The 27,566-nt window shown below is 39.4% G+C and overlaps 1 protein-coding gene across 2 annotated transcripts in view; it reads right to left on the reverse strand.

Annotated features, from left to right (window-relative positions):
* Nucleotides 1-5,982: 5,982 nt before the first annotated feature.
* Nucleotides 5,983-27,566, reverse strand: part of hpse2 (heparanase 2) — a 58,062-nt gene continuing 36,478 nt past the window's right edge. Inside the window, exons 6-13 of one of the 2 annotated variants that reach the window (XR_009673255.1) lie at nucleotides 26,200-26,247; nucleotides 19,870-19,963; nucleotides 19,073-19,179; nucleotides 18,739-18,853; nucleotides 14,373-14,518; nucleotides 10,981-11,127; nucleotides 7,197-8,000; nucleotides 5,983-7,102 (exon numbers count right to left, since the gene is read on the reverse strand). Coding sequence is in view for 1 of the 2 variants with exons in the window: in XM_061039768.1 (XP_060895751.1) it covers nucleotides 7,838-8,000; nucleotides 10,981-11,127; nucleotides 14,373-14,518; nucleotides 18,739-18,853; nucleotides 19,073-19,179; nucleotides 19,870-19,963; nucleotides 26,200-26,247 (820 nt within the window). In the remaining variant the exon portion in view is untranslated. The other variant, XM_061039768.1, reaches the window with a different exon arrangement.

Here is a 27,566-nt window from a genome sequence, read left to right on the forward strand (position 1 = left end):
CAACACAAATCATAATAAATTGAAGATTTGTCATTTGTCACATGCTCATACAGATAAAAAGTGAAATGTGATGGACTGCTCCACACGGTCATGAAATAAAAACACTCAAACATCACAGAGAGATACATTCATACAGTAAAATGTAGAAATAGAACTATTACAAATATTTAAAAAAATATACAAAAATGTAGAAAAGATAAAGATATCAAAGTTTCAAGGTTTCAAAGTTTTAAGATGTCAAAGTGCAATGTGCAGTGTGTGTCTGTGTGTGTGCTTCATGTGGTGTTACAGTCACAGTTCCAGTGTTACATTGATCAGGTCCTGTGTTTTGACTCGAGGAGGGCAGCGTTAACAGTCCTGACTGAAACTCTTCCTGAGTCTCTCTGCGCTCGTCTAGGCGTCTGCCGGAGGGTAGCCACACAAACCGTTAAATTTACTGTAATACTTACTTGTAATTGTTATTGTTGATATGATATTCTGTTAAATGATATTACAGACTCGAGGTCCATTTCAAAGACACGACATCCAGTTACATTTTATTCAAAAGCAGAAGTTAATTGAATGCTTTGGAGGCTGTGGCTCTGTGGTTTAGAGTTGTGTTTCTCTTATTCAGAAGGTTGGGGTTTCAATCCCCAGTTCCTGCACACACACGTCGACACCAAGACACTGAACCTCAAATTGCTCCCGCTGCTACACCAGCAGCGTTTGAAAAGAATAGCGCTGATGGGCAGTTGATCACTTTACTTAGCGGCCTCATCAGAGTGTAGAAGTTGTAGGAAATAGTGACTGTGACATGTTTTGTAAACGCAGCTTGATTAGTCCAAGTCCTTTTACCATTTACCAAATACAATGTATGATTTAATGTTCTACATTCAAATGTAGGTTTACGTCTCGTGTTTTGTTGTCCTGCTTTTAGATACCGTATGTGCTTTGATAGTTTCACAGTATTGCTGTCCTGTTTTAAAGTTAGATGTTTTTTGGCAGATTTTGCCTTCATTGGACAGGACAGCTGAAGACAGACAGGAAACGTTGGGAGGAGAGAGAGGGGGGAAGGCATGCAGCAAAGGGCCGATTGGATAACACGGTCGCTGCGACGAGGACTATAGCCTCCATACAAGGGGCACGCGACTCAACCGCTAGGCTATAATTCAAAAGTCTTATGTTGTCTTGCTTTTAAGTGTTTCATATGTGCTTCTACATGTATTATATTGTCGTCCCGTTTTAGTCTGTTTTACCGTCCTTGCTTTGACCTCAAGTGTGCCATATATCTTTGTATGAACCTGTAAGAAAATAAAACACATAATGACATTTTGACCAGTTGGGAGAAGTGATAATTTCCAACAACATGTTCGAACCTGAATACTTTGGGTTAAAATATCATTCAGTCAATAAATGTACAGATTCATGATGTTTTTATAGGAAATAATTACATTTTAGATTTTAAAGGTTTATTTTTGGGCTTTATTTAGAGATCATGGAGTCAGAAATCGGGGACGAAGAGAGAGTGGGGAATGACAAGCGGGAAAAGGAACCACAGGTTGGATTTGAACCCGCGCTGCCCCGCTTGTAGGAATATAGCCTCCTTATATTGGGCACTCACATCAAACACTAGGCTACGGGTGCCTCATTTATAAAGGAATTGAATTGAGAATTCATTTTAAAAAGCCAAAAATCCATCATCACGTTGGCAAAAAAACATTATTGTGTAATATAACATAATAAGAGATGGATTAGACATTAACTCAATATGTCCTTTTCTGTTCCATCAAAACAGATTCTGTCATCCAGTGTACAACTTGTAGGAAAAAACACGACATATATGCTGCATAATAAACACCAAACAGCAGGCTGTGTCTCAGAGAATGTTTTGATGGCTACAACAAATCTGTCTTGTATCATTATATTCAGCACAGATTGTATGTTTGGCTTCTGAGTGCAGAAAAGGAACCCCATAGTACCATAAATATTTATGTTTTATTAACCTTGCTTTGGTCAAAATCGTCCAAAAAGCCAAAAGTCCTGCGTTGTGGGCCAGAGTCTAATCTAGTCCATCAGTTTTCAGGGGATCCAGCATTCATGGAAGTCTTATTTAAGCTGACTCCTGTATATACAGAGTAAACACGGAGAAATCCTCAGTGTACGCTAACAGGGCGAGGGGGCCTTGCATGTCTCAAAATGGATCACTGAGTATAAACAGAGTAAGGCAGGCTGGGGTAACGGTTACCTCCACTAAGGAGGCACTGTCACGCAGAAGTGGCCAGACACGGCGCAGTCCTCCTCAATCACAACACAATTAGATTTTGTCGGAGGAAGTGACGCTCGCAGAGTTGTTATCACAGAGGACGGGTTCATGTGAACCCACGTCTGCTAAAACAAAACCACTTCTGTGGATCGGCTCGATAAGATCCTGATCGGACCGAGTGGAGGACGTTCACGGCGGCCATGTTGGTCAGAAATCCACTGCTGACAGGTGGTCAGAGGAAGTATGTTTACTCAACAAACTCAGATTTAAAGCAACAACATGTCACTTTTCCATCTTTTATTAGTAGTTTCAAAGTCAAAACTTATAATACAATAACTTTCAACTGGCAGAAAGGCGTCTATCGTATTTCCAAAGAGAACCCAGGTCACCTTCTTTCAGAACTACGTAACTATGGCAACAGCCGCAGTTCTCTCGTGGGAAGTACTTACGGTTTTATGTCAGTAGTATGACATACAAGCCTTCAGCCAAAAAAGAAGCCAGTTAGCTCGTCTCGGTACTATTTGATATAAGAGACAGAAAGAAAAGAGAGTGACCGAGCATGAAGCCAGACAAGAGTAAATATTGGACCGGATTTTACACGCTTAAAGCACGCAAAACAATAGGCTGTAAGTCTGATTCTGAGCTGTCAGTGTGTTTCACAACAGTGCAGATGCACTCAGAGACCATTGCTGGGTGCATAATTGCACTAAACCGAATACCTCCAGAATGCTTCTGCTTTAAAGCTCCTATAAGGACTGTAACTTGTTGGGTTGTATAGACTGTAAATATTAATGCACCAAGCCTGAGTGACGTCAGCCATCTGTTACAGCAGGGGGCCCCGAAGCCTCATCGGCAGCTTCTGCCATGATGGAAATCCTGTCTCAGCCTAACTGTCAGTCAACCTAACTACAGGCTTAGAGACAAAGTTGACGCCTATTTCGTTCTTTGTACCAGGCTGTAAACATGTTTATTTATGCTGTAAAAACATCTTCTTTGCCACTCGTGTGTATGTGACTTCCTGTGTTCCTGGAGCCAGATTTGCTTTTGAGGCATCAGTATTCTTTCAGTCTGTTTCATAACCACTTACAAACTCTTCGCAGGAGCTTTAAATAAGGTTCAAGGTTCAAGTTGTTCAGATACTGATACTACCAAGAGAGACAGACAGTTTTTGTTTTGGCCTCTGGTAGAGCACAAAATGTGGTGTTGGGTATTTGAAAAGTAAATCAGTCCATGCACAAATCTGATAACAATTTTATCATCCTCCAGAAGTAATGAAATGGTTTCAGGAAAACGGTCATGATAACAAAAGAAAGTGCAAAGCCAGCAGAAAGTTAAATATTATCAAAGCTAGCAAAGAGTTGTTTTTAATAAAAGTAATGTGTGTTCTTTTTTTTTCATTGCACTGGTATGACCACTGGTATGGTAGGTTCTTAGTATCCGCCAAAACTCAAGAGCAGATCTGGGAATTGGTATACGGAGGGGAAAAGTGGTTTCACAAAAGAGATGATTTGATTGTTTTCCTCTCGCACAAATTTTATTTTGGGATGCATGTTTCAAACATAAAGCTGATCCAAGACCAGTTTTAAACAAACGCAAATGAAAGTTTGAGCTTTTAAAAAAAGCATCTGTCAAAATGGATATGAAGTAGTATATAAGGCAGGCCTCGTTGATTATAAATAATACTTTTCTCTTCCAAGGACCTCTCATTAGATGAACCCCCTGCTAACGAGTCTGGTTTGATTTTGACATGTCAACAATGCCGTCCTGTTTGAAATTAACCACATGCAAAGTGAGTTTGATCTGTTCCCGGGGTTCATTCCTGAGGTCAAACATTTCTGCGACTGACATAAAAGCAAAGGAACGTTTTCCAAGAATGGAACTTAAAACAAGATTAGAGCTACATGCACTGGATCCCAGAATGTAGAGGGCTGCCAGTGTCAATACAGGTGAAGCCTCAGCTGCTTCCTAGAGATATTAGCACCGTATTAGCACCGAGTATGTTCAGATAAAAAAGTATAGAGCTTGCAATCAGTTATGTAGGCAATAAGTGGACATGCATCCATGTATTTGATTTACTCTATTGTCCCCGTGATAACGAAATCTCGACTTATTTATCCCATTATCTCGAGATAACGATGCTTTACGGCGATGAGGAGTTAAGGTCAATTGCTGTCTTGATGTCTCTACCTATATTTCTTGTTTTGTTGGGATAATAAATCTGTTTTTATTATAACAGATTCATTTATTCAACTATCTGAAGACAACAATGCTGTTTTCTCAGGATAATGTTACATTTTGTGGTGATTTAGAATACAAAACAATAGACTGGTCACTGTGACAAGTCAGACCATGACAGAGGTAAGCCGAGACTATTTCTGTTTGTTTTGTACTTTTCAAACCATGAGGATAAACATGTGGAGGTCTTGAGAGAGAAAAAAAGGACTATATAAGATGTATGTACGCATGTCTGCTTTGGTCTTCCATACTTAATGTCATCAAGTATATAATAATCTTCTGGGAGACTAAGTATTGAAGTTTCAGTATCGGTCCGTAGACTGTTTCATGCAGTAGTTCAAGAAAATCTGAAAGCTTTCGTTCCTATCTCAATTCAAATGTGATTAACACGAAATGCATCATCTCCAGAAGCAAAGGTCGTGATTTCCATCCTCAAGATTAAGAAAGAGAGAGAGAGAGAGAGAATAGGTTGGCAAGGAAATTTACCCTCAAAAACCTTGACCGTGTGTGCCTTAAATTCAAGCAGCCAGCCAATTAAAAAGTATACATACAACAGTATTTAACAAAACTACAGGTTGGTATACATTTGTTGTGCACCATGACTGACTATGTCCATCATATGAAGACAAAAAACAATAATAGGATAAAAGGATGACTCCAAAAGTTACATTTTTCATTTGAAATGAGTTGCAAGCCTTGTTTTATTGTATTAATCGTAGTCGGGGGAGGAACGAGGAATGAAAGTGATGGCTTCTGACCATGAAGCCGGCAACATGGAACCAGTTCTTTATCTCGCTTCTCTATGTGTCAGCAGACACTGAGACAGGTCTGACCCGGGTTTAGTCCGTCTGGACCAAAAGGCTGAGGTCTGGAGGATTAGCCCATCCTGGTTTCACGTTTCCCAACAGCAGCCACATGCAGGGACAAGACAGCAACTCACACACACACACACACACACACACACTACAAAGAATCACTGCAGCTGCCGCCACATCTGGGGCCATGGAGATTAACAGTGTGTGTGTGTGTGTGTGTGTGTGTGTGTGTGTGTGTGTGTGTGTGTGTGTGTGTGTGAGGGAGTGAGCGTCAAACAAAGCGACTGCCTTTGGTTAAGGATGCTTCGTGAATGTTGACGTTTTTATTGGTCGTCTCCTTCTGTACTGTTGATCTTTTTGCAGGTATAAATCTCATCTTTTCATTTTTTCTCTTGTCTCTTTTTTTACTTGCAAACACATGCTTCCGCAGATCCCTGACATCGCCTGAAAACTGCTGTGGAGTCTGGTTACTTTGCACAGATTTGTTTCACATGCAGGGACTTAGCAGTTTAGACAAAAGCAGAGAGCTTGCTCCCCAATCCTCTCTGGTAGGCTGCAAAGTGAGTTTACTCACAGAATGTAATAAAGTCAGAGCCGCTGACAAACTCAAATCTGAGCAGGAATGCTTTACTTGCTTTGGTAGCATGAGGGTTTGGACTTTTTGTTAAAGGAACGACGGCAAAAATAATCAACTTTGTAGGTATCTGTAGGAGTTTATTATCAATGTAAACTTTTTCTTAACAAAAAATAATATATAAGCACACTTTACATATCAAAATAATGCTCTCCAAAAGAAATATAGACATCTCTAATTTAACTATAAACACATTCAGAGGATTGACTTATTATATTTAATACGGTCAGGCACATAACCTGCTCCTGCTTATTTTCAAACGTGTAAAAGTTGTTGGAGGAATAAGCTCAAAATGAGCAACATGACCAAATCATTCCAGGGAAATAATTAACTTACTCCGTGGTCCTAGGGAAAACAAAAAAAATCCCACTTTAAAAGAAAAAGGCTGGTTAAAAAATTAAGCTATAAAATCTAAAAAAAAAAAGGCAGATGTGAAACGTGGCTCATGAATTCCCTTTCTGTCTGCGACTGACATTTGCATCTTTACACGTTGACACGCAGTAATTTAATGAAAATGTTCTTGAAATTCTACGTTTTCTCTCGTCAGTGGTCTAGAAAGATAATAAAGAAATAAGAAAGAAAGAAAAGCAAAGTATATTTTATATAAATAAGGTGTACTTTATGTGAGCAAACATAACAAGCTTAAATCACTTCTTTTAGTCCCTCTTCTTATGTACAATACATTATCTTAAAATAAATGGTAGTAAATCTGTACAAATAATGTCAAATATATCATGAATATTCAGTACAAAAAAACCTAGCAGCATAAGAAGATAATCGAACGTGAGATCACACTGAAGAGAGTGAGAGACAAATACACCTGATGAACTGCTTTTTCAGAGTTTTTGAGTCCAAAACGATCCCAGACTCTGTGAGGATGAAAGCCATGTGAGTATGAATGCTAATGATGGGTTCACTGTGTTCTTCAGCTTCAACACCAGCAACACATCCTGGCCATCGCACTGTGTGGGTGAGCTGATTAAAACCTGCAGCAGAGGACATGTGACAAACAAAAAACACACAGAAACAGAAAAGAAACTGATTTCTGCTTTAAACAACTTGATACAGCAAGGAAAGAAACATTTCAGAGGCCCGTTCAACAGACTGGACACACACATCAGTAGCTTTATCAGTAGAACACACACACACACACACACACGCACACACACACACAGTCTCACACACACACACACACACACACACACACACACACACACACACACACACACACACAGTCACACACACACACACACACACAGTCACACGTAACACACACACAGATCTTGGTAAGTCCAGGAATGACCTTGAACACACGGCAGCGTTTTCTCTGTGTGGAAAGGATCAAGCTAAACTGAAGTTGACTTGTGTTAGCTTCAGATTCACCGCCTGTTCAGAGGATTTCTCTCAGACGTTTTGTCCGTCACCCAGAGAAAGATTAGGGGGGAAAGAGAGTGCAAAAGTAAAAATATATAAACCCAGAAGAAGAAGAAAATAGCTTAAACAGGTTAAAGATTGTAGACTCATTTGACATTTCTATTTTGTTACTACAAAAAAACAAAATAAAACCTTTAAATCTTAAGGAATTGCTGGTGAAGAGAATTGACTAAGTGTTCAGTGCAGCCCTTTTTAAGTCACTCGGGCAGGTACTGTATGTCTTTGATGGAGCAGAAAGGGAAAAGAAAATCTATATCCAGGATCATGTGTAATATTTCAGAGCAGTTTAAATATTAGTATTGAAAAACCTGTGGAGGATTGCACCATTGACAAGAGCTTAAAACAAATATATTAACAGAGGTGATGGAGCGTGTTTCCCCAGTAAGATTATTAGAGTGGTTTGAAGCTTTTAAGTCAGACTGGCAGATGGTTGATGTTTTTTTGTCGCTTATGTCTCAGAGATGAAGGGGGTCAGTGTTATCTCCTGCAGGCGTATGCGTTTATGTTTTTGACCACATAAAAGCCGATGGTCATGGGAGGCATGGCTATTGTCCGTCCAGCCCTCAGTGTTTTTGGCTTCAGCTCAGGGAACGTCTCATTATCCATCATGAGCAGCTTCTCACCGTTCAGCTGGACGTATCTGAACAGAAAACACACATTGATTTTTTTGGTCAGTGAAACTCATCTGTTTATGTTTTTCTGAGAGTTGTCTTCACCTGAGACCTGAGACCTGGTTATTGTGGGAAAACTATGTGAAATAAAAATGAGAAAATCTGGTTTATTCATGCACCTCACTCCCTAAGCGCTATGATTCTGTCAGTTGTACACTTGGGGGTGCTGTTGTTGCAGAATTGTTTTCACTTTTTCCCCGAGAGTTTGACATCAACTGCATGAATACAGTGAATCCTAAATACTGCAGCCATAATTACACTCATACATTTTGAACAAGTTCTGGAGCTAAAAACTATACGAATATATATAAAATAGAACATGTAATTTTGATGTGATTTAATTTGTCATATTCCTTAATTATCATTTTGTCTCAGATACAGGTTTCTATAATGCTGTATATTTAATAATACCATTTCACAGCATAAATGTCAAATAAGTCAGGGTAATAAAATATAAAATATATGCTTTATGTTGCTTGAATTCTGATCATGTTTGGGTTCATTTACTGTTTTGGGGTTTTGTTGTTTTTGGTTTCATGCCTCTTCCGTGGGTTGCTTTGTTTTTTTGTTGTTATTGTGTTTTTATGCTTTGTTGTTATGTTTGCTTCTGCATGTGTCAAAGCACTTTGTAATCACTTGTTTTTAAAAGTCCTATTCAAATAAAGTTATTATTATAATTATTATTATCTTTGCACCGTTAACTGGATCTGGAGTAAGTGTAACCTTGTGTTTGTGTGTTACCTTCCTGTACTTTGTTTTTGTCTTTCTCCTGACTCTCTAAATGTCATCAGTAATGTTTAGTTATAGCTGACCCATAAAAAAAACCCATTAAAAAACATGTGAAATATAATGGAGGAGTCATTAGAAATAAAATTGTAGGTTTCAGTGTCACACTTTCACAAATAGATTTTAGACCTAACATGAAGATAAATCTCACAGAATGGATGGATGATAATTGATCAGATTTTGAAACTCAGCAGGATTTGTACATCATGACTCTGCTTTAAAAACTATTTGTTTGTTAATTAATGATGCATCGTTTTTTAAATTAATTTAAGATATCATTGTAGTGTATAAACTATCGGTCACTGTTATATATCATATGAATCATGTTCTAAAGAGAAACTTGTTCTGTTTTTGTGCTTTAGTTGCACCTCTAACACATGTTTTAACTCGACAGTTCTACTGTTTTTAGTAAATATTCTTTATGAAATGGCTATGTCGTAAAGTTCGCGATTAAAATTGAAATTTTACGTGAACCTCAGATTCTATAAAATATCAAAAGAGGTTACGCTCCATAAGCAAAAGTTATGAATCTGAACTGCTCAAAGTGTTCTTTCAAAATAAAGACCTGAGTGCTTGGCTGGCTTTAAAAAGTCGCAGTACTCAGACAAATTTATAGACATCTGGTGTTGCTAAATTCTTCATAAAAGTCTCCCCGCGCTGCCTGTGGTAAAGGAAAGCACTTAAAGCCTGAAAAAGGCCCGTCGTTAGCCTGCTTTGCTATTAATTACCTTTCAATCCCGTTCTAACACCTAAAACATCCTCCATCATTACGCCGTTATTGAAGGATCATGCCTGAGCCTCCATTAAGGCCGACTGTAGATATCGTATAACACTGAGACACACACACTCTCACAGTCCCAGGTCATTAGGCTGTTGTTTCAGGATTGGAGGCTTAAGTCTGAGTCAGAATAACAGGCCAGGGGCTTCGAGCAGAAAGGAAGAGACTGAGAGCATAAACATTCAATTTGAAGGGAGGTTTTAAGGCTTTATGAATTAAATTACTTAATCATATTAAGTGTAATTCTTTAAAGTTAGTTCAACAGGATTCAGAGTTTAAATGGCAGAAATATAAAAACACGTAAAAAGCGTACAGACAAAACATCTGCTGTAGTCTATAAAACGGATTCAGCCAAACGACCGTAAACACATCGGATGTCTGCGACTCTGGATATACTCAACGTGTTATTTCTAAACGAAGAGGAAAGTTTCAGTCTGACTAAAGCAGAGTAACACAGCAAGACAATCCAAATGAACAGAAACTTCTCTTCTTTGACGATGTCTTTTATTTTTAGTAGCTTTTTACTCTCTGTTAATTCTTCCAGTGTTTTAGCATTTCAAGCTGTCTCTTCAAACTGGGAGTATTTTATATGTAAGTGTAGATTTTAATGTCTTCTTTTTTAGCTTTTGCATTTTTTTTCCAGTGTGTATTAACATGTTGTGGCAAGTCAATCTGAATTATACAATATAAGTCCACCACCCACTGTTTGCTTGAAATTAATTTCCTGCAACTTTTGTATTTAACAACCAATTAAGGCTGGAAAAAAAATACTTACTATTTAAGACCCAATTAAGTTGTTTATGAAATTCTCAGTGCACTTTTTCCCTCTTCATAATGTCTTTCAGATCCTTGCAAAAAGAATCCATCCATCCATGCATTATCTTTACCGCTTTTCCCGTTAGGGGTCGAGGAGTTGCTGGAGCTGATCCTAGCTGTCATTAGGTGAGAGGCGGGGTACACCCTGGACTGTTGCAAAAATAATTCCTTTTTCTAAACTGTTTCATTATTAGAGGAAAATATGAAGTGTTTCATTTGTGTTATTAATGCTAGCACTGACTGGACTGGAGGGAAAGTGTGGCCAAGAACGGTATCATATATAACAAGACCTCCTTGTTGTTTGAAGTGAAAACAAAAGAACGCTGTGTGTTTATATGTGCATATGTGTGCATGTGGGGTGCGTTGGTGGCACAGTGGTTAGTGCGCGTGCCCCACGTATGGAGGCTATAGACTTCCAAGCGGGCGGCCCGGGTTCAAATCCAGCCTGTGGCTCCTTTCCCGCATGTCAATCCCCACTCTCTCTCCCTGATTTCCAACTCTATCCACTGTCCTATATCTCCATTAAAGGCACAAAAAGCCCCAAAAAAAACCAGCAGATCGATACTCACTTGGCTCTGAGTCCGTCCGGACCGAAGGGTTGCAGCAGGTACTGATGGACAGTGTTGTTCCGTAACGTCCCCGCCAACTTGATTTTCTTCCTCGATCGATGCAGGTTGATGATGTAGATCGTTATGGACCCTCTCACGTAGTTATGACTGTCGCAGACGAAAAAAAGGGAATTTAAAAAAAATATATTTTCACATTGAAGAAGGAAAAATAAAAGACAGAAAAACTAGAGGCTCCCATTCGACATCTGTTTAACGGGATTCTTTATGTATTGCTACGCCATCTTGAATAAAATTCTCCATAATTAAAGATGACTACAAAGAGAAGGAAGGCTTTGATAATAAATTGTCGTCACTTTTAATCGTAGGATCAATCCCTGACTTCTTGATCTCATCTGGCTCAAAAGGTTTTTAGGGAAATGTAATAAAGGGAGATAAAGGAAAGGAATGCCAGTTCATCACAGACTTGTCATCTATATATAGTCAGAACCATAATAATCCACATTTCATTCTCAAAGCCCTTTGTGACTATCTGCTGCCCACTCTGCTTCTCTTTTAACAGTTTTTTAATATTTAAACCTGTAGCGTTATAATCAGCGTCTCATGAAGGGTGTGAACGCGACAAGCGGAACTTCTTGAGTTACACCGACAACAATGTTTGAGTCCCTCTCCTGAGAGCGAAGCACTGGGGACACAACTTGATAGGGATACCAGTCAGAGGTAAATAAGTAAGGGAGAGAGATAAGACCAACATGATAAAATCTAATAAAGGGCCCAGATATGAGGACAAAGACAACACAGCTGTAGTGAATACCACATGTGGGCCTTGGTGTTCAGGGTCAGGATGGTTTTTTGGCTAAAAGTCTGGCAGACAACTCTCCCTGTAACCACCAAAATCTCATATCTGAAAAACAATCCTGGTTTTTGGTTTTGATTATTATCCGTGTTCTTTTGGGCACTTTGAGAGCAACTTATTTCATTAACCCTGCATGACTGCTAATATTCAATATATGGACTGAGAGAAATAGAGTGCGGTTCTGCAGATGGGTAAGCTGTGTGTCTGGCTCGGAGTTAAACTCTTGGAGCCGTGGTCCAGGTTTCTGAGAAACAAGCCTCGGAGTTGTACATCAGATGGTTAGATGGAGGGAGAGATAATGACCCCTCAGGCCTTTCGAATGACGAGGTTCTTAAGGATCCAAACCAGGAACATAAACATGTGTTGATGCTGTTTGATGTCGGAGCATCGGTGGAAAGTGAAAAAAATGCAGTGCAAACCACTAAAAGGGGTAAAAGGGCAATGAAAGTCAAATATCTAAACTGCTAAGACTTTTCAAACCGCCGACTGCCTGAGTACATTTATATTCTCTGCTGTCTTACACAAAACAGTCTAACCACTAAGACTACAATGGTTCGTCCACTTAAGAACTGAACTGTGCACAACCACAACCTGGCAGAAATCATGGCAAGATGGACTGGATTCAAGAGGGTCTGCTTTAGCGCTTCTCTGTCTGATCATTGTCCAGGGGTGACTGGTATGCTGAGTTAAGCCGTGCAGCACCTAATGCCAGCGTTTTCACACAGCGGTCATTTTTGTTCTCAGATGTCAGGCTGAGGACGGGAATCTAAAATGCTGCGACAATGTTGTACTGCTGTGTTCCAGGTGGACAGATTACACATATAGACTTTCTAAACAAGTTGTCATCTTTGACTGCTTCCTAACTGATAATAATATATAAGTTACAAGTTATAGAATAACTACTTTTAATTTAAAATATGGTCGATGTCCCTTTGGGTTTTTGATGAAAACAACAGCTAATGGAAATCTGGGGGGACATCGGGCCATATTTCAAGTTAAATCAACAATTTGACAACAGCTAACATTAGATTTATTTTTTATTTAACGAGGTAATTAACCGAATGAGATCAAGATCTCGTTGGGTTACCTGGCCAAGAGGGCAGCAGCACACGTCCTAAACAACCATAACATGATAAAGAAACAGTTCACAAACAATAAGAGCAAACAACAATTTAAAACGTGCAAATCAGTTCGTAGATAAAGTGCAGTTGTTGTGAACACAGAAAACAATTAAAAAACACAGGTACTCTCTGATGCTCTCACCTTTTTGTCATTTAAGGTAGAGCCAAAGGCTTCAAGCGAAATGAAATCTGCCTGTTTCAAGTCATTCTGGAGAACGTTCCACGCAGGGCGGGGGAAGCAAAACTAATTGCTCTTTTCCCGAGCTCAGTGCGGACACGAGGAACCACTTTCTTACTAACATGCCTATTAATTGTATTACAAGCCATGTTAGAAGAGACATGAAATTCCTCGCTTACAGGAATGTTAGCTAGCTGGAAATGTAAGCTGAGAATTACTTGAATGCGTAGTAATTAAACTAATGTAGCTCTGGTAGCTATTTATGACTTATAGAATATGTTGTTAGCTTGAATTATGACCTCATGTCCCTCCACATTTTCCCCCAACCTTTCAGTTGTTATCAATCAAGAAGCAATGATTTTATAAATATTAATCACATTATCTTTTTTGTACAACACCACAGCATACAGCACTCTGGCAGGAAGTTCATGTGAATGAAGGGAATGAGCCTCTCTTTAATCCCATTAAACATTACACATTACAGGTGGCTAAGTGGAGTCCCTTGTTGAAAACTATTTCAAATATTTGCATGAGTGTCATCAGGCCTCATGCGGCTGTGTGTTTCAGTTATGCAACTCCGACATGTTTATCTATCGTCTATCTGTGCAGCGCTCCACTATTTGTCTGAGAGATGCTCCAGCTGTAAACGAGCCCTGCCTAGAGTAAAGCAGTAAGTCTAGCCTGGTGCTGACAGCCGCTGGTCTGGGTTAAATGATAACCTTGAACAGGCCACGGTGGCACAGACCTCCTTATTGTCCCTTCCCCTCCCCCTCAAATACCCCCTCCAGCCAATCCGAGATGGGATGAAGGCCTTGCACTTCTTTCAGCGGCTCTTTGACGACAGCGAGGCATAAGCCACACACCTGATAAGTGATACCCGTTAAGTTTTATAGGCTCCGAGCTGTGAATGAGCGGGTGTCTGCCGTCTGCTTATTTATGGGAAGCTGAATGGGCTGGCAAGGGATTTTGTTCTTCCCCACCAGACTGAGCCTCAGGTGTTTGCAAGGAGGACACAGTGAGTAGAAAAAGTTAAACCGCAGGGGTCTGCTTTCCATCTAAATCTTCAAGGACATTCCCAAAGCATTGCTGAACATTACTGAAAGCACAGAAAGATGTGCGCTTTGTCATCAGTTGGCCTCAAATGAAGAAGAAATCCCAGTATATGATGATGATCTAGCTTGTTGCTGTGTTTAAAAGCAGGCTATAAACCAAGAGAGGGCGGTTCAGCTGCAGTACGTACTTGTAGTAGCTGGTACAATGGGCGTAGATACGTAGCTTGTCTCGTATGACTCGTCCTGGTTGCGGTTTTCTCTGTAGTCCAGCCACCCGAACAGCCAACACCCTTGGACCAACCAGGCGCTTGAAGACCAAAGAGAACCAGTAATCCTGCAAAGGTAACACCATCGAACACAGTCACACACAGAAACACATTTGACTTTTATGACAGTAATTTTAACGTCATGATGCTCAAGGCAGGTGTCACCTGTTTGTTGTTAAAGATACAGTAATGCAGGCAGGTGTGGGGAGGCGGTTTTAAAGACCTGATCTCATGACAGTCGGGAAATTGTTTGAAAGCATTGCCAACTGTGCTGTAGGTAAACACACAGCTAAATGGAAAACAAGGGTTTTATTGCAAGAGACTTTTTATTACACCTGGACCATATTAGATTCTTGATTTCCTTTAAAGGAAGTATTGCTAAAATGTCCTTTTTGTTTATTCATCCAAGAAAATATCATGGTGATTGTTCAAAAAGATAACATTTCCAAAACTGTGAGGATGCATAACGTGCCAGCAGAGCAGCAGGTCTATCACAAATAAAAAGTAGAAAATATTTCACATAATGTCAGCTTCAACTATGTCAGCACTTTGACACCAAACATTCAGTTGGAGCTGATCGTCCTGTGCAACATGTCACATAGTATCCAAGTACCACACTGACCGGTTTGGAATTGACAGGTCTTAAATGTGACATTTTTACTAAATATTTTGCTCTATCATGAATTGATGTTTTGTGTTATCATTGTTGAGTGGTCCACCGTACTGAGCCTCACTCTACAGACTACACAGACTCAACACCTCTCCGAGAGACCCAGAACAACATGTGTTCCTCAGGAAGTTCCCATGCAATCCTGCATATGGCAACATTTAAGGGCTTCTTTTTTCCATGCAGGCTTTAACTTAATTTGCTGCCAAGGCATCGAAGAAGGAGAGCACAGTATGGAACTGTATAGTGTTGGCCACAGGCAGAGGGATGGGTGGATGCACAGAACTGTGATCTCCGATCATTACACGGTGTATAAAACAAAGAACAGTTATGAGACTACAAGTTGTATTTGTGTAAGATAGCTGGAGTGATGTTATACTCTTGATTTGTGTTTAAATTTCAAAACTCAAGTGAAAGAAAACATGAATGAATTGATATATATTACCACTACCGCTGTGTTTAAATCCTGGACCAGAACAGGAAGTGATACTTGCATGATACTGAAATTATTTGGGAAATACCCTCTCTAGTCCGAGATCTTAAGAGGTCTGTCTGCCTGCCGGTTTTCCTGTCTTGCTGACCGCCTGTCTTCCTGTCTTTCTCATCTCATCTTGCACCAAACTACAATGGCCAAAAAGGGCAAACACACTGCCACAACAGACTGCATATTCAAAAATGATGCAAACACATGCACTGTTCCAAAACAAAACCCACAATGGACATGTGCTGGAAATGATAGAACATGACAAGAAAGCCAAACAAATACATCAACAGCAGATGAGCTGCAAAAGCAGAAATGACGTAAAGTCAAGAATACACACATACCCAGAAAAGAAATGCAAAAGAAGAATGCTACAAATCCAGTCAACTTAAAGGAGGTTTGCCAACCCTGGAGGTGACGATTACTGTAAATAGATTCTGGTTAAACATCCCAACAGTTTCGGTGCTCATGACTTACTTCGAGGAATATGTAGAAACAACCCCTTCAATGTCCAGTGACATAAGTATCACTTAGCAACTTACCTTAACAAAGCATTCAGAAACCATGTCTCTATAAATATAACCAAAGCTTTTTTTGTCAAAGATTTTTAAACTGTCTTCAGTGAGGCTTGGTGCTCAGAAACAGCTGTGTGGATGTCTGTCATTTTGTACTTTGATAATCAATAAATTATTTTAGTGCTTGTCCTCTATCTATCTCTCCTGTGAAATAAAAGTGTATCTAGTGTTTTTCTGTTGTTCTTGTTTTTGACTTTGCATCATTTCTGTATCTGCAGCACGTTCGCTGATAATGCATTTGTTTAGGCTTTCCACAGCCTGATTTTCATATGCAGCGAGTCATCTTTTTTGATTTAAATGTATTTTTGAATTTTCGTCATTTCTGAATTTGCAGCCATTTGTTTCTCCAAACAAATATATTTCGGGCAATTGCAGCACGTTTTGCTCTTGTTGGCCAACAAACCCACCCCTCCATATGTGTAGAGGAAGACAGACAAAAAGACATCATCATTCAATTAACATGCAACACAGACCAAGAAGCAGAGAGAAAGAGAGGAAGGCACAAGAGAAGCAGTAACATGCCAAGAACTCCAGAAGAGTAAAACCATACACCCGAGACCAATCAAACCTCAGCTGCACAGTCTAGGGAATAAGAAGACATTAACAAGGGGAATAATGATTAACCTTTAGTGTTTCGCTAAATAGCCTAAATGAGAGTCAGGCTGCCTGGCTGGGACGCATTGAATAAGAAACAATACTAAGATCAAAGAATAGTTTTAAACTATTACACTGCAGTGATTTCCGTATCTAAAAATGAACTACATCCATGAAAAGCAGAACAATACTCTAATTGAGTTTCCCATAAGATAATAAAAGATAATAGCTTTTAGATTTATAAACAGAAAACAGCCTTTGATATGGAAACAATACAGTATGTTCAAATATACCCAGTGCATTTATTTGGATCTTTTAGGGTTGGAGAGTTAAATTTGAGGAGGAGCACTTTTAATTTGTAAATGGAGGGACTGCTTTGTCTACCTGTTTTATTTTTATGCAAAGCCTCGTGACTAGACAACTGTATTTGTCCACCTGAAAACACCCCTCCCTTCAGACCAGTATAAGGGCAAGCTTTCCCCTACACTAAATATTAACATGAATCCCAGACAAAAGCATGCCTCACTTTGGTTTAGGAGTTTACAACAGACCTCAAGAAGCACACAACGGGAATGTGTGGATAACAACAACGAAAAAGGAAAGGGAAGGAAAATTGGGACCTTAAGAAGAAGGGATTAGTGTTGAAAAACAGTGGCTGAGTCATTTAGTGGACGACAGGCTTTGACTGGATTCTTCTAATGGGGGGTTATACTATAGCAGAAGGGTCCAAGTCATAAATTTCCCATGCAAAGGACACGTTGGCCCTGCAGTGAATTCTCTCAGCAGGTTGTCTGGTGCAGCCTTCAGACATCCAGCCATGTTAAAAGCATTTTGATCCCGACGGGGGATCATCATTCCCAGAAAAATAATGGAGAAGAAAAAGGGAAGAAAATGAAGTCATCTCGATTGTTTCATATTGTGTAGTTTAAGCAAGGCGGGGGAAAGGGCGTACTCGGTAGAGAGAAAAAAAATACTGAGGGATTAAGTGAAAAACTTTTGGTGGATTTTGCAGGAAGGATCATGATCCCAAAAACATTAGCAGCTAAAAATGTTGTCTTTGATTGCCTATTTTTATTCTACATGTGTATTCTTTGTAGAGCTATTTCTGTTTGATGGACACAGATGAAGGAATCAAACTTTAAGATCCTATAATTTATGCTCAATGTAGAAACCATGATTTACTGTATACGTCATCAATGTAAAACTTTAACCCAAGCTCTGCATCAGTTTGTTAAAACCACTTTTCTATTAAGTAAATAAATATTCTTATGAACTTGTCTGGGGGTTGCATTTGATCAGTCCTTCACACTTTAAATTCATTGTTTTCAGCAGAATGAAATCAGTTAATTTATATATTTTTATAAAAGAAATAAAGTATCAAAGAAAATCACATCTTCATATTTGAGTACTAAAAAAAGTAAAGTTAAAAACTTTATATTTGCCTCTTGCACATCTGTGTGGTTCTTGTTTTGTGTTTTTCAGATGATAAAAAAGAAGTGGGTTTGACTAAGCTTGTTGTATTTCTGTTTTTGTAAGTTCTGGACCAAACCACAGAGAAACCTGGGATTGGACTGGTTTCATTTCAAACAGTGTCACGGGCTATTTTACAAACATGCCTGTGTATCAGCATCTCAGGTTGCAGATCTCTCAGCGGCCGACAGTCCCGCACAGAGAAGCACACAGTGGTGATGGGGGATGAGGGGAGCAGTGACACTGTCCTGAACAACTGACAAAAGGCTAAGGTTTCATGGCATTTCGCCCCCACGTCTAACCAATCATCACCACTAAACGCCTTTCATCTCTCCTAATAGCTCCCACGGGAAAGAGCGAGAGGTGCCATTGTGGTACTGGGTCTGAGGTCCAGACTGTAACAGGACTGGTCTGGTTTGTTCAAGTAGGCATGGCTGAAATTCACCCTTCCTTATCATAATGACAAGAATCTAACAGCCTTGACTATGATGGGAAACTTACAGGTAAGGGGTTAAATTGCTGGTCCACAAGATGTGTGTAGCCATAGTCAAAGAATGAGTGACGCAAGACGACATCGATCCCCTGCAGAGCAGCCATACCCAGAGTGTTTACCCATCTGGAATACAGGAACGCACAAAGGGAAAAAGAAAATCAGGAATTAACGTTCAATGCCTTTGATTGTCATATTTCCAATAAAAAAAAAAACACATTGCATTGGGAATAAATACTTTTCTCTTAACAAATATTAAAGATTTCTTCTGCAGTTGGTTCAGTTCAGTATATTCAGAGGTAGGGTTATCTACAGAAAGCATCACTGTATGATAACAGGACTTACAGAAAGCCAGCAGCGTATGTGTCTGAGAGATTACTGATGCCCCCTGCCCACGCTGGCCCCAGTCCACCCAGCCACACCTTCTTACCAGGTGTATGTGTGTTCACAACCTGCAATCACCAATGGAAACACGGGTCTTTGAACAATATCCATGCTGAAATCAACTGAATTTTAGGGACTTTTAGAGCTGAAGTAAATGTTATAGGAGTCCAGCCAGCAAAAACACAATTATGAAAATATACATTGTAACAAAGACACACACAGAATAGTAATATATGCAAAGCAAAAACAAACAAAAACAGACAAAAATACCTTATCTCAGTGACTTTAAGCAGTTATGCACAATAGAACCACAACCCAACTTTACTTTTCTGAGTTTAGTTTGTGGGTTTGATTCCCTCTTTCCCTGGGGCATATAGCCTAGGTGCTGCTCGTCTCGCACCAAATGTTGGACACAGACATTTTACCCCGAGGCTACACTTTTGTAGTACAAAAACTTCCTGAAGGTCAATCAATAACCTGGTGAAGGAAGCCATCATTACCTTATGATTAAATTAAGTTTCTCAATTTTCTTCCATAAGCTCTCTGAAAGGCTTGATTGATGAAAATGAGTCATGTAAAGCGAAAGACCCCTAAACAGTACAGGTGTAGAACTGACCAGGAACAGATACAGAGCAGCCAAGAAAATTGATAGTTGACTGATTACATACATTATACTCTAAGCACAGCATTCTGTTTATATAAATATTGTGAGATTTAGCAGAAGTTACATTTCAGGACTTTGAGAAAAATGTGGGTACCTTGGTGACTTTAGTGATCTGCTCTGTTAGTGTGTCCAACAAGCGAGTTTTTAGGAAATCCTCCACTTTGTTCACTCTGCCATCCATGTAGTAACTGTAATGCAAGGACAAAACTGTGAGAGAAAAACACTGTGCACCCTCTACAACGTGAACAACACATATATAGCAGCACAGATGCTAAAATAAATAAACTGATATGTACAAGTTTAATGTTAATTCCCAATCCATTCATCCATCTATTAATATTTTTTTTCCATCAACACTCTGCACAAGTAATTCAAATTTAAAGTTAGGAAGTCTAATTCAAACTGCACAGAAAATCCTTTTTCCACTTCCTGTGTGTCTAAAATGTATGAAACAGAAAACAAGTCAAATGAAATCTAAGTGTCCGGTCAAAATACTTTTCAATTTATTAATTTATCCCCCAGTTTCTCCCCGTTGGTATAACACTAGCTCTATTCAAACTGCCATTTTAAGGAGCGAAAAGGACGAAGGGACTCTGTACCGTGTTCTGAGGTAGTAACCGAGACGTTACAGGGGAGAGACTGGATCACCTGAGCCAGCGGGGGAGTGAAGCACTGTGTGTTTGTGCATGTCTGACTGTGTGTGTATGTTGAGCTCCCGCTGTGTCATGCTTCTGCAACGCTGACACTCAGTGTGAATTCACCGACTGGGACAAAAATATTCAAATATAAGAAAGCAATATGAATTCACAAAGACATGATGACGGCTGAGCTTTGTTACGGTGCTTTTGCAGAACTGCAGTCGGAAATGGGCTACTATAACAGCATAATACACGGCAGGCTTGGTCAATGTAACTTCAACTGTATAACAAGAAGTACACACACTAGCCTGGATTCCCCATCAACATCGCTTTGGCTCATTATGGACGATAGGGTTTGAATCCAAACCACTGAGTATCCAAACATTGGTCTGATACATGTAGTATACAAAAGAGTGTTTTAGTGTTCAGGAACTGACATATTAAATAACACTTAAGAGCACTGACAAAACAATTATATGCTAAAAAGTGTGGTTGCATAAGAGAAGAATTGGAGACTTGGAAGCATGGAGACATAGGAATGGGAATAATGCAGACATCCATCCGTGTGTGAGTGTGTGTGTGTGTGTGTGTGTGTGTGTGTGTGTGTGTGTGTGTGTGTCTAATGTATCCAGGATTAAGAGACAAACAGAGATGATAATGAGACATGACGTTAAGCATGATGAGATTTTTTTGGTAGTTAGAACAACATCATCCCTCGGGGTAAAGCCTCTCCAAGAATCCAAGCAAGAGTCCAAGAGAGAAAAACAAGAAACCCCTCATTCTAGTTTATGTTTCAGGTCCCATAAAAACTGTTACATACTACTTGTACTGCAGAAGAATTCAGCAAAGTTAGCCAGGGTGAAAGTCTGGAAATCAAACTCCCGTGGTTTGAAACAAATAACAGCCTATCACTGAGAATATTATGTAAATGACCCCCACTGTTATAATGATATATTGACTTCGTACAACAATAAAACTTTTTCCAGTTAGCAAAGGTTTTACAAATCTGTGCTTCATGGCAAATCAGATTTCTGTTTTGAATATTCTGGACAACAAATGTTATCAATAAAAAAGCAGACCAGCTCAGTTCAGTCCTGTGTGTTTCGTTGATATTTGAGTTTTTCCTTTCAGTGATTGAAGTAAAATGTACATAAAACTATGAAATGTAATGTACACATGGACTAAAGTTAGTTAAACACCGATAGTAAACAAGACTAGTTTGAGTCAAAAATTAATCAAATGGGGATCAGTGCAAAAGGTCAATCACTTAGTGAATGATGAAACCAAACAACAGAGAGATCATATTCTCATGGCCAAATCTGCATCACAACATGCAGCATGTCAAAAACCGCTGGGAACAGATCATTTTGTTGTTGAAGCAGTGTTGCAATCTGAGCTTAACCTGGTTGAAATTTTCGTCACAGTATTGGAAAAGTCCCTGGCTCCTGGCCTCAAACTGTTAACAACACACAGATTAAGTCATACATTCACACAAATCATTTGGTTATCCTGTCATCTTTCCAGAGAGCTCACAATAAGTCTTCAGTGCAGCTCTCAGCCGGAGGAATTCCAGTTCATATATGGAAAACGTATAAAAGAGTTTACAGCTTCAGTCTTTTAAAAGTGTCAGTTAATGAGGCAAGATTTAATTTCTTCTCAGAACAAATATTCATGTTAATTCAAGCAGAAAGCACATAAACAGATGAAAGTAAAAAGATTCATAGTATTTTGACCAGCGTTGATTTGATCAATGTTTAGTTTCTATAAAAATCACTCAAGTCCAACAAGTTTTCCTTTGTTCATCCACAATGGAGAATGATACTTTAGCTGCCAAAATGACAAATAAAATCATGAAAGCAACAACTCTGTGTCCGAGTATTTTCAAGTCAAGATCTCCTTGTTCAGCTTGTTTTTCACTGCACTCACTGATTGCCACATCCTCAACAAAAGGCGATAATTGATAATACTATGTAGCACGACATAAATGTAGTACAAACTAAATGAATAGATTTGATGATATAGATGAATAGAGGCAGGGGTGGAATAGATCCTGAAAACCCCTACTGAAACTAAAAGTCCTGATAGTGCTCTGAAAATCAAAGGAAATGGTGGAGAGAAATGGATCCTTTAATACAAGTACTCGCAGAGGACACTCTTACCAGACTTTGACAGGGATGTGCCTGTTAACTGAAATACTGCATCAAGTGCAAAGCTATGCACATATACTGCGTTTAAAATAACTGCTACTTCATTAGGATAAAGCAACCTGGTACACAGACCGAGTGATATCTATTTCTTTATTTAAGCTGCCTTTGTACTCATCTTCACTGCAGGAGAGGGCTGGAGTATCCACAGGTCACAGGTGACACATTCTATCCCTGTCTCAGAGTGTTAACATTGTTATTCTTTGACACATAAAAGATGTGTTTTTGTTGTAGTCATGTATCTTAGTACCACAAAGTGAAATACAATTTAAAACTGATTAAGAATATTGGCTTGCATTGATTTCCAGCCTCTTCTTCCTTAAACCGATGATCACGAAATACATTATTTTTGTATCGTGAAGTATTCTGCTTAAGTCTTACAAGTGAAGTCTTACTTCACACCAAAAGTCTAGAAATTACCATCTGGTGAAGTAAATACATTGGGGGAAAGCAGAGAGGACTCAATATAAGAAGAGGATGTTTTCATCGATGTGCACCATACTGTAGATAATCACTACAGAACATTTGAAAGATGTGAATCGCCCCCCCGGGAATAACAACAGTAAATGTACAATCCCTCCAAGCTAGAAAGAAGAAGATCGCAAATCTTTAGTGGGTCTTTTTGTCTGCCCTAAGCTATAAATAACCTGCACACCATGCTCTATTTATGGCATGCAGAACCCCTGTTACGTGACGAATAGGTAGAGAAATGTGAGTATTATGTGTCACCATGGTCAGTTTAATAACACCATGTTGCTTCAATCAGAAAAAAACTAATGAAGGTAATAACAAAGTGAATGCTTTGATTTTCTCTGAGGCCTCACTGCTAAGTACAAGTGCTCAAATTTTAAAAGCAAAGCAGTTAAAGCGTACCTTTCATCACTTCATAATTGAACCAAGTTTAGGAGGTTTTCTTGTTTAACACCACTTATACCTTACTGCTGGAACAATTAGAACTACAGCATCAAGTGTGTTGCTCAGGGGCATCTAAACAGCAAATCGTAAATTTGGCCAGTTCACTTTATCTTTCTCATATTTTCACAGCAAGAACTGGCAGCGGACTGATAACAAAATTTTCCATGGCTTAATGTTCTCACCATGCTACAGCCTCTGTTAGTTAGGGCCGAACAGACAGACAGTCTACGGCCAGACGCGCTCCTTCATGAGGCTGAAATGTGGGGCTAACAATAGCTTTCTAACATGCACACATTTTCAACACTTGTTGCTGTTTTGATCTTAATGTTGACCATCTTACAGTTAAGTGTGTTAGCGAGCAACATTTTGCTACACAAACAATTAAGAGATCAACAAAATAATCTGTTCCTTTTGACATGAATATCTTAACCAAATTTTGACAGACATATATCTGCTATCTGTAGAGATACCACAAATGTCTCCAACAAAAAAAGCACTAATCAGGGTTCACCAAATTGCTTTTTTAAAAATGTTCTTTGCTGTCACATAGTTGTTGTGATGTGCCAGCAAAGACCTTATGAAAGACTGACTAATATACAAACTAATGCTCGTCCTTCCTGCTTTAAAGGAACGTCATTAACAACTCAACAGGGACATGTTTCCAGACAAAACATCCTAGTTGTGCTTAATAATTCATAGATCACTATGTAATCTGTTTACAATGGAACTATGTTCTTCTTTTCACTTGTGGAGAAATATCTATGAATACTTGATTTGTATTTTATGTAGAGTGACAATCAAGAATTAAATTCTATTCATTTGTATTATTTTTATGAACTTATAACTACAATTCTTCTCATGCAAAATAATCTGTTCATGGTTTTATCTCTGCTCTTTTCTCTTTTATTTGTATATTTTATTCTTGGGTATTTGTCTGGCTGCACGGTTGTGCAGTGGTTACAGCGAGGAGGTTCCTGTTTCAAATCTCGTCGGACAGGAGTCGGGTACGCCGGCTTCCTACCACAGTCCAAAGACGTGCTTGTTAGGTTAAGTGGTGACTCTGAATTGCCAGTAGTTGTGAATGTGAGTGTGGCAGGTTGTCTGTCTCTATATGTCAGCCCTGTGATTGACTGATGAACAGTCTAGGATGTACCCCGCCTTTCGCCCAATGACAGCTGGGATCAGCTCCAGCCCCCCCATGACCCTGAACAGAAAAAAGCGGTATAGATAATGGATGGATGGATGGATGGATGGATGGATGGATGGATAGTTTTTATGTATGTGTTTGCTCTTAGTCTTGTACTGTGATTCAATTTGACATTTTACTGCCTGCCTTGGTTGTAAGCACTTTGGTCATTATTGTTGTTTTTTAAATATGCTCTGTTAATACATTGACTTGGCTTAACTTAGATGCATATCACTTGAGATTTTTTTTCAATCATTGAGATAAAATATCCCTTTTCATTGCAAAAGACACATCTGGGTTTAAAGTATCTGAAAGTAACACTGAATAAAGTTTTACATCAAGGCATGCAGGCAACCATTTCTAGAAAATGCATAAGTAAATGACAAGAACACTCTTTCTACTCTATATAGTTAAATAAAATCAGAATCAGCTTGATGGCCAAGATTGTTTGCACATACAAGCAATTGATTGCTAACTTCATTTTGTAGAGAAATGGAAAGAGAGAGAGGAACAGACTGATCATGAGCAGTAACTAATACAAGATGTGGTGAATGTGAAGCTTCAATGTTGTGACGCAAACATCATAACATGAACTAACCACATATCCGTGTTGTGGACACGGATGTGCGCAAATATTTCACCGTATAACATCATGTTTCATCACCACGAGCGCCTACAGGCCACCTCTGCCTTCATCTACAGACAGACACACTGACTCTCTGAGCCACTTTAGAGTGAATGCTGCTTAGCCGACAGACAACGTTTGATTCAAAACAACTGGAACCAGCTGCAGAGGAGTAAAACCTGTGCCGTAGACGTGTTAATGAGTGTTCTACACTTTTATAGGTTTGGCTTGTTTTGTAGAGGTCAGAGTTTGTGTCACGCAGCCTGGTTAGACAGGAATCCGCACCTCTAGTGTAAAACGGGCTAATTGACCGAGGGAATGAGCCAGAGCATGTGGTTTGGTTTCAACTGTTTGGGTGGTGTTTTTCTAAGCCTTTCTGACAGCCCTGCCTCCTTCCTTTTCTTCTAATTTCTCCTAATTAGATGTGACCTTCACCTAAATGGCCGCTCACTCAGGCACACAGGGCTTGTCTGAGCTCACAGTGGCTGTGTCCTTTGTGCACATTTTACAAATGCGTGTAAAGAGGCGCAGATAAAACACGTGGGAAAGATCAAACAACCGATACGTCTGTAAGCATTCCTAATGGATGTGCAATAGACAAACAGCAAGTGTTACTAATTTAACACACACACTCTTTCACAAACACATCTCTCCATAATATGCATTATTATCTCTCTTAGTAATGGTGTTAGCAACTGTTAGCAATAGCTACTCCTTATATGTGTTGATAATGGTATAAAACCACAACATGATACGTGCTGTAAGATTCATTGTTAGTTTAGTAGTCTAAGCAGATTAATTCTGGGTATCTCTTGAGACAAGATAATAAAAAAGAAAAAAAGGGTAAAATACCTACTGTTGCCACGTAACTGCGTCTACAACAGAGCCGGCATCCTTCATGAACCTGAAAGTCAGAAAAAACAGAGTTATTTTTACTTGGCAGCTAAAGAAACCTGAGTCTTATTTTCACAGTCATGGCCATTCATATTTGACCCATTAAGACCTGAGAAGTGGAAATTTCAGAAGTATGTTTAAAGAAGGGACAGACAGGATGTAAAACAACATATCCTCGTTTCACACCAAATTATCTGGAGAAGGTGATTTCTTTACGTTCATTGCACAAAAACTTGCATGGCTGCCCCACTTTGGTAAGTACAGTAGGTTCACACTGAAGCAGAAAGTTTAAATTCTATCTGGTTTATGTGAAGTAGATCATAGTTTTCTGGAGGCAAGTTGACTCTACCTAATCCTTAAATAGGTAGGTAGGTAGGTGATCAGTGCCCTGCAGGCAGAGCAACATGCATGTGGTGTGACTAAGTAGTGATAAAACAATTGGTTGATTTTTTGCTTGTTTTCTTTCTTAAAACTAGTTAAAGTACGTGAAACAAATGACCAAGTCTGTATAGCCATATAGCCTAGCTTCTGTGCCTACTCTCTGGCTTGTCTCTCAATAAAGGGGCCACGCTGACAGGCATCTCCTGTGGCTACTTAGTATTGACAAGTACCTTATACAACCCCTCTTCAAAAATACCTAACTGTTCCTTTAACCACAAAAAATGCTGTGAATCCAGTCTTTTAGTGGACCCTTGTACACAAACACATTTCCAACACATACAGTCTCTTCTTCCTTCTTTCTCCTGAGCTTTTGCACCCGTGTGTGTGTGTGTGTGTGTGTGTGTGTGTGTGTATATGTGTGTGTGTGTTTTTCGCAGTCTACCTAACCCAAATCGCTCCATATTAGGAGGTAACAGCTTGTCAGACAATGTGTGTCTCTAAACTTTCACCGCTCTGGCTTGTTTAGTCTGCCCTGCTCTGATATTTGGACTGTTGAGTAGCTCAGTGTCTGATTCATCTTATTTCCTGAGAGCGGCAGAGTAATCCGACTGTCAAACACGAGAGCCACCCCCCTCGTAACTGTGTCAAACACACAAGAATCACTCTGCAGTTAAATGTGTCACCTGTGACCTGTGGATACTCCAGCTCTCTCCTCTTCATGCTCTCACTCCTCCTCCTCCTCCTCTAACAACTCATCCTCTCCATCCTCCGAGTCCACTGCTCATCAATCTGCCTGAACTGTACAATACACACACACAAAACGGTCCACACAACAACCCACACCTCTTATTTATGAGACAATTTTAACCGTCAGGACTTAGGGAGATTAAACAGCTTTTTCTAATGGTTCCACTGATATAAGTAGCTCAAGTAGTTAAGTCCAGGGAG

This window comes from Labrus mixtus, chromosome 6 (assembly GCF_963584025.1).
Source record: "Labrus mixtus chromosome 6, fLabMix1.1, whole genome shotgun sequence".
NCBI classification, from domain to species: Eukaryota; Metazoa; Chordata; class Actinopteri; order Labriformes; family Labridae; genus Labrus; species Labrus mixtus.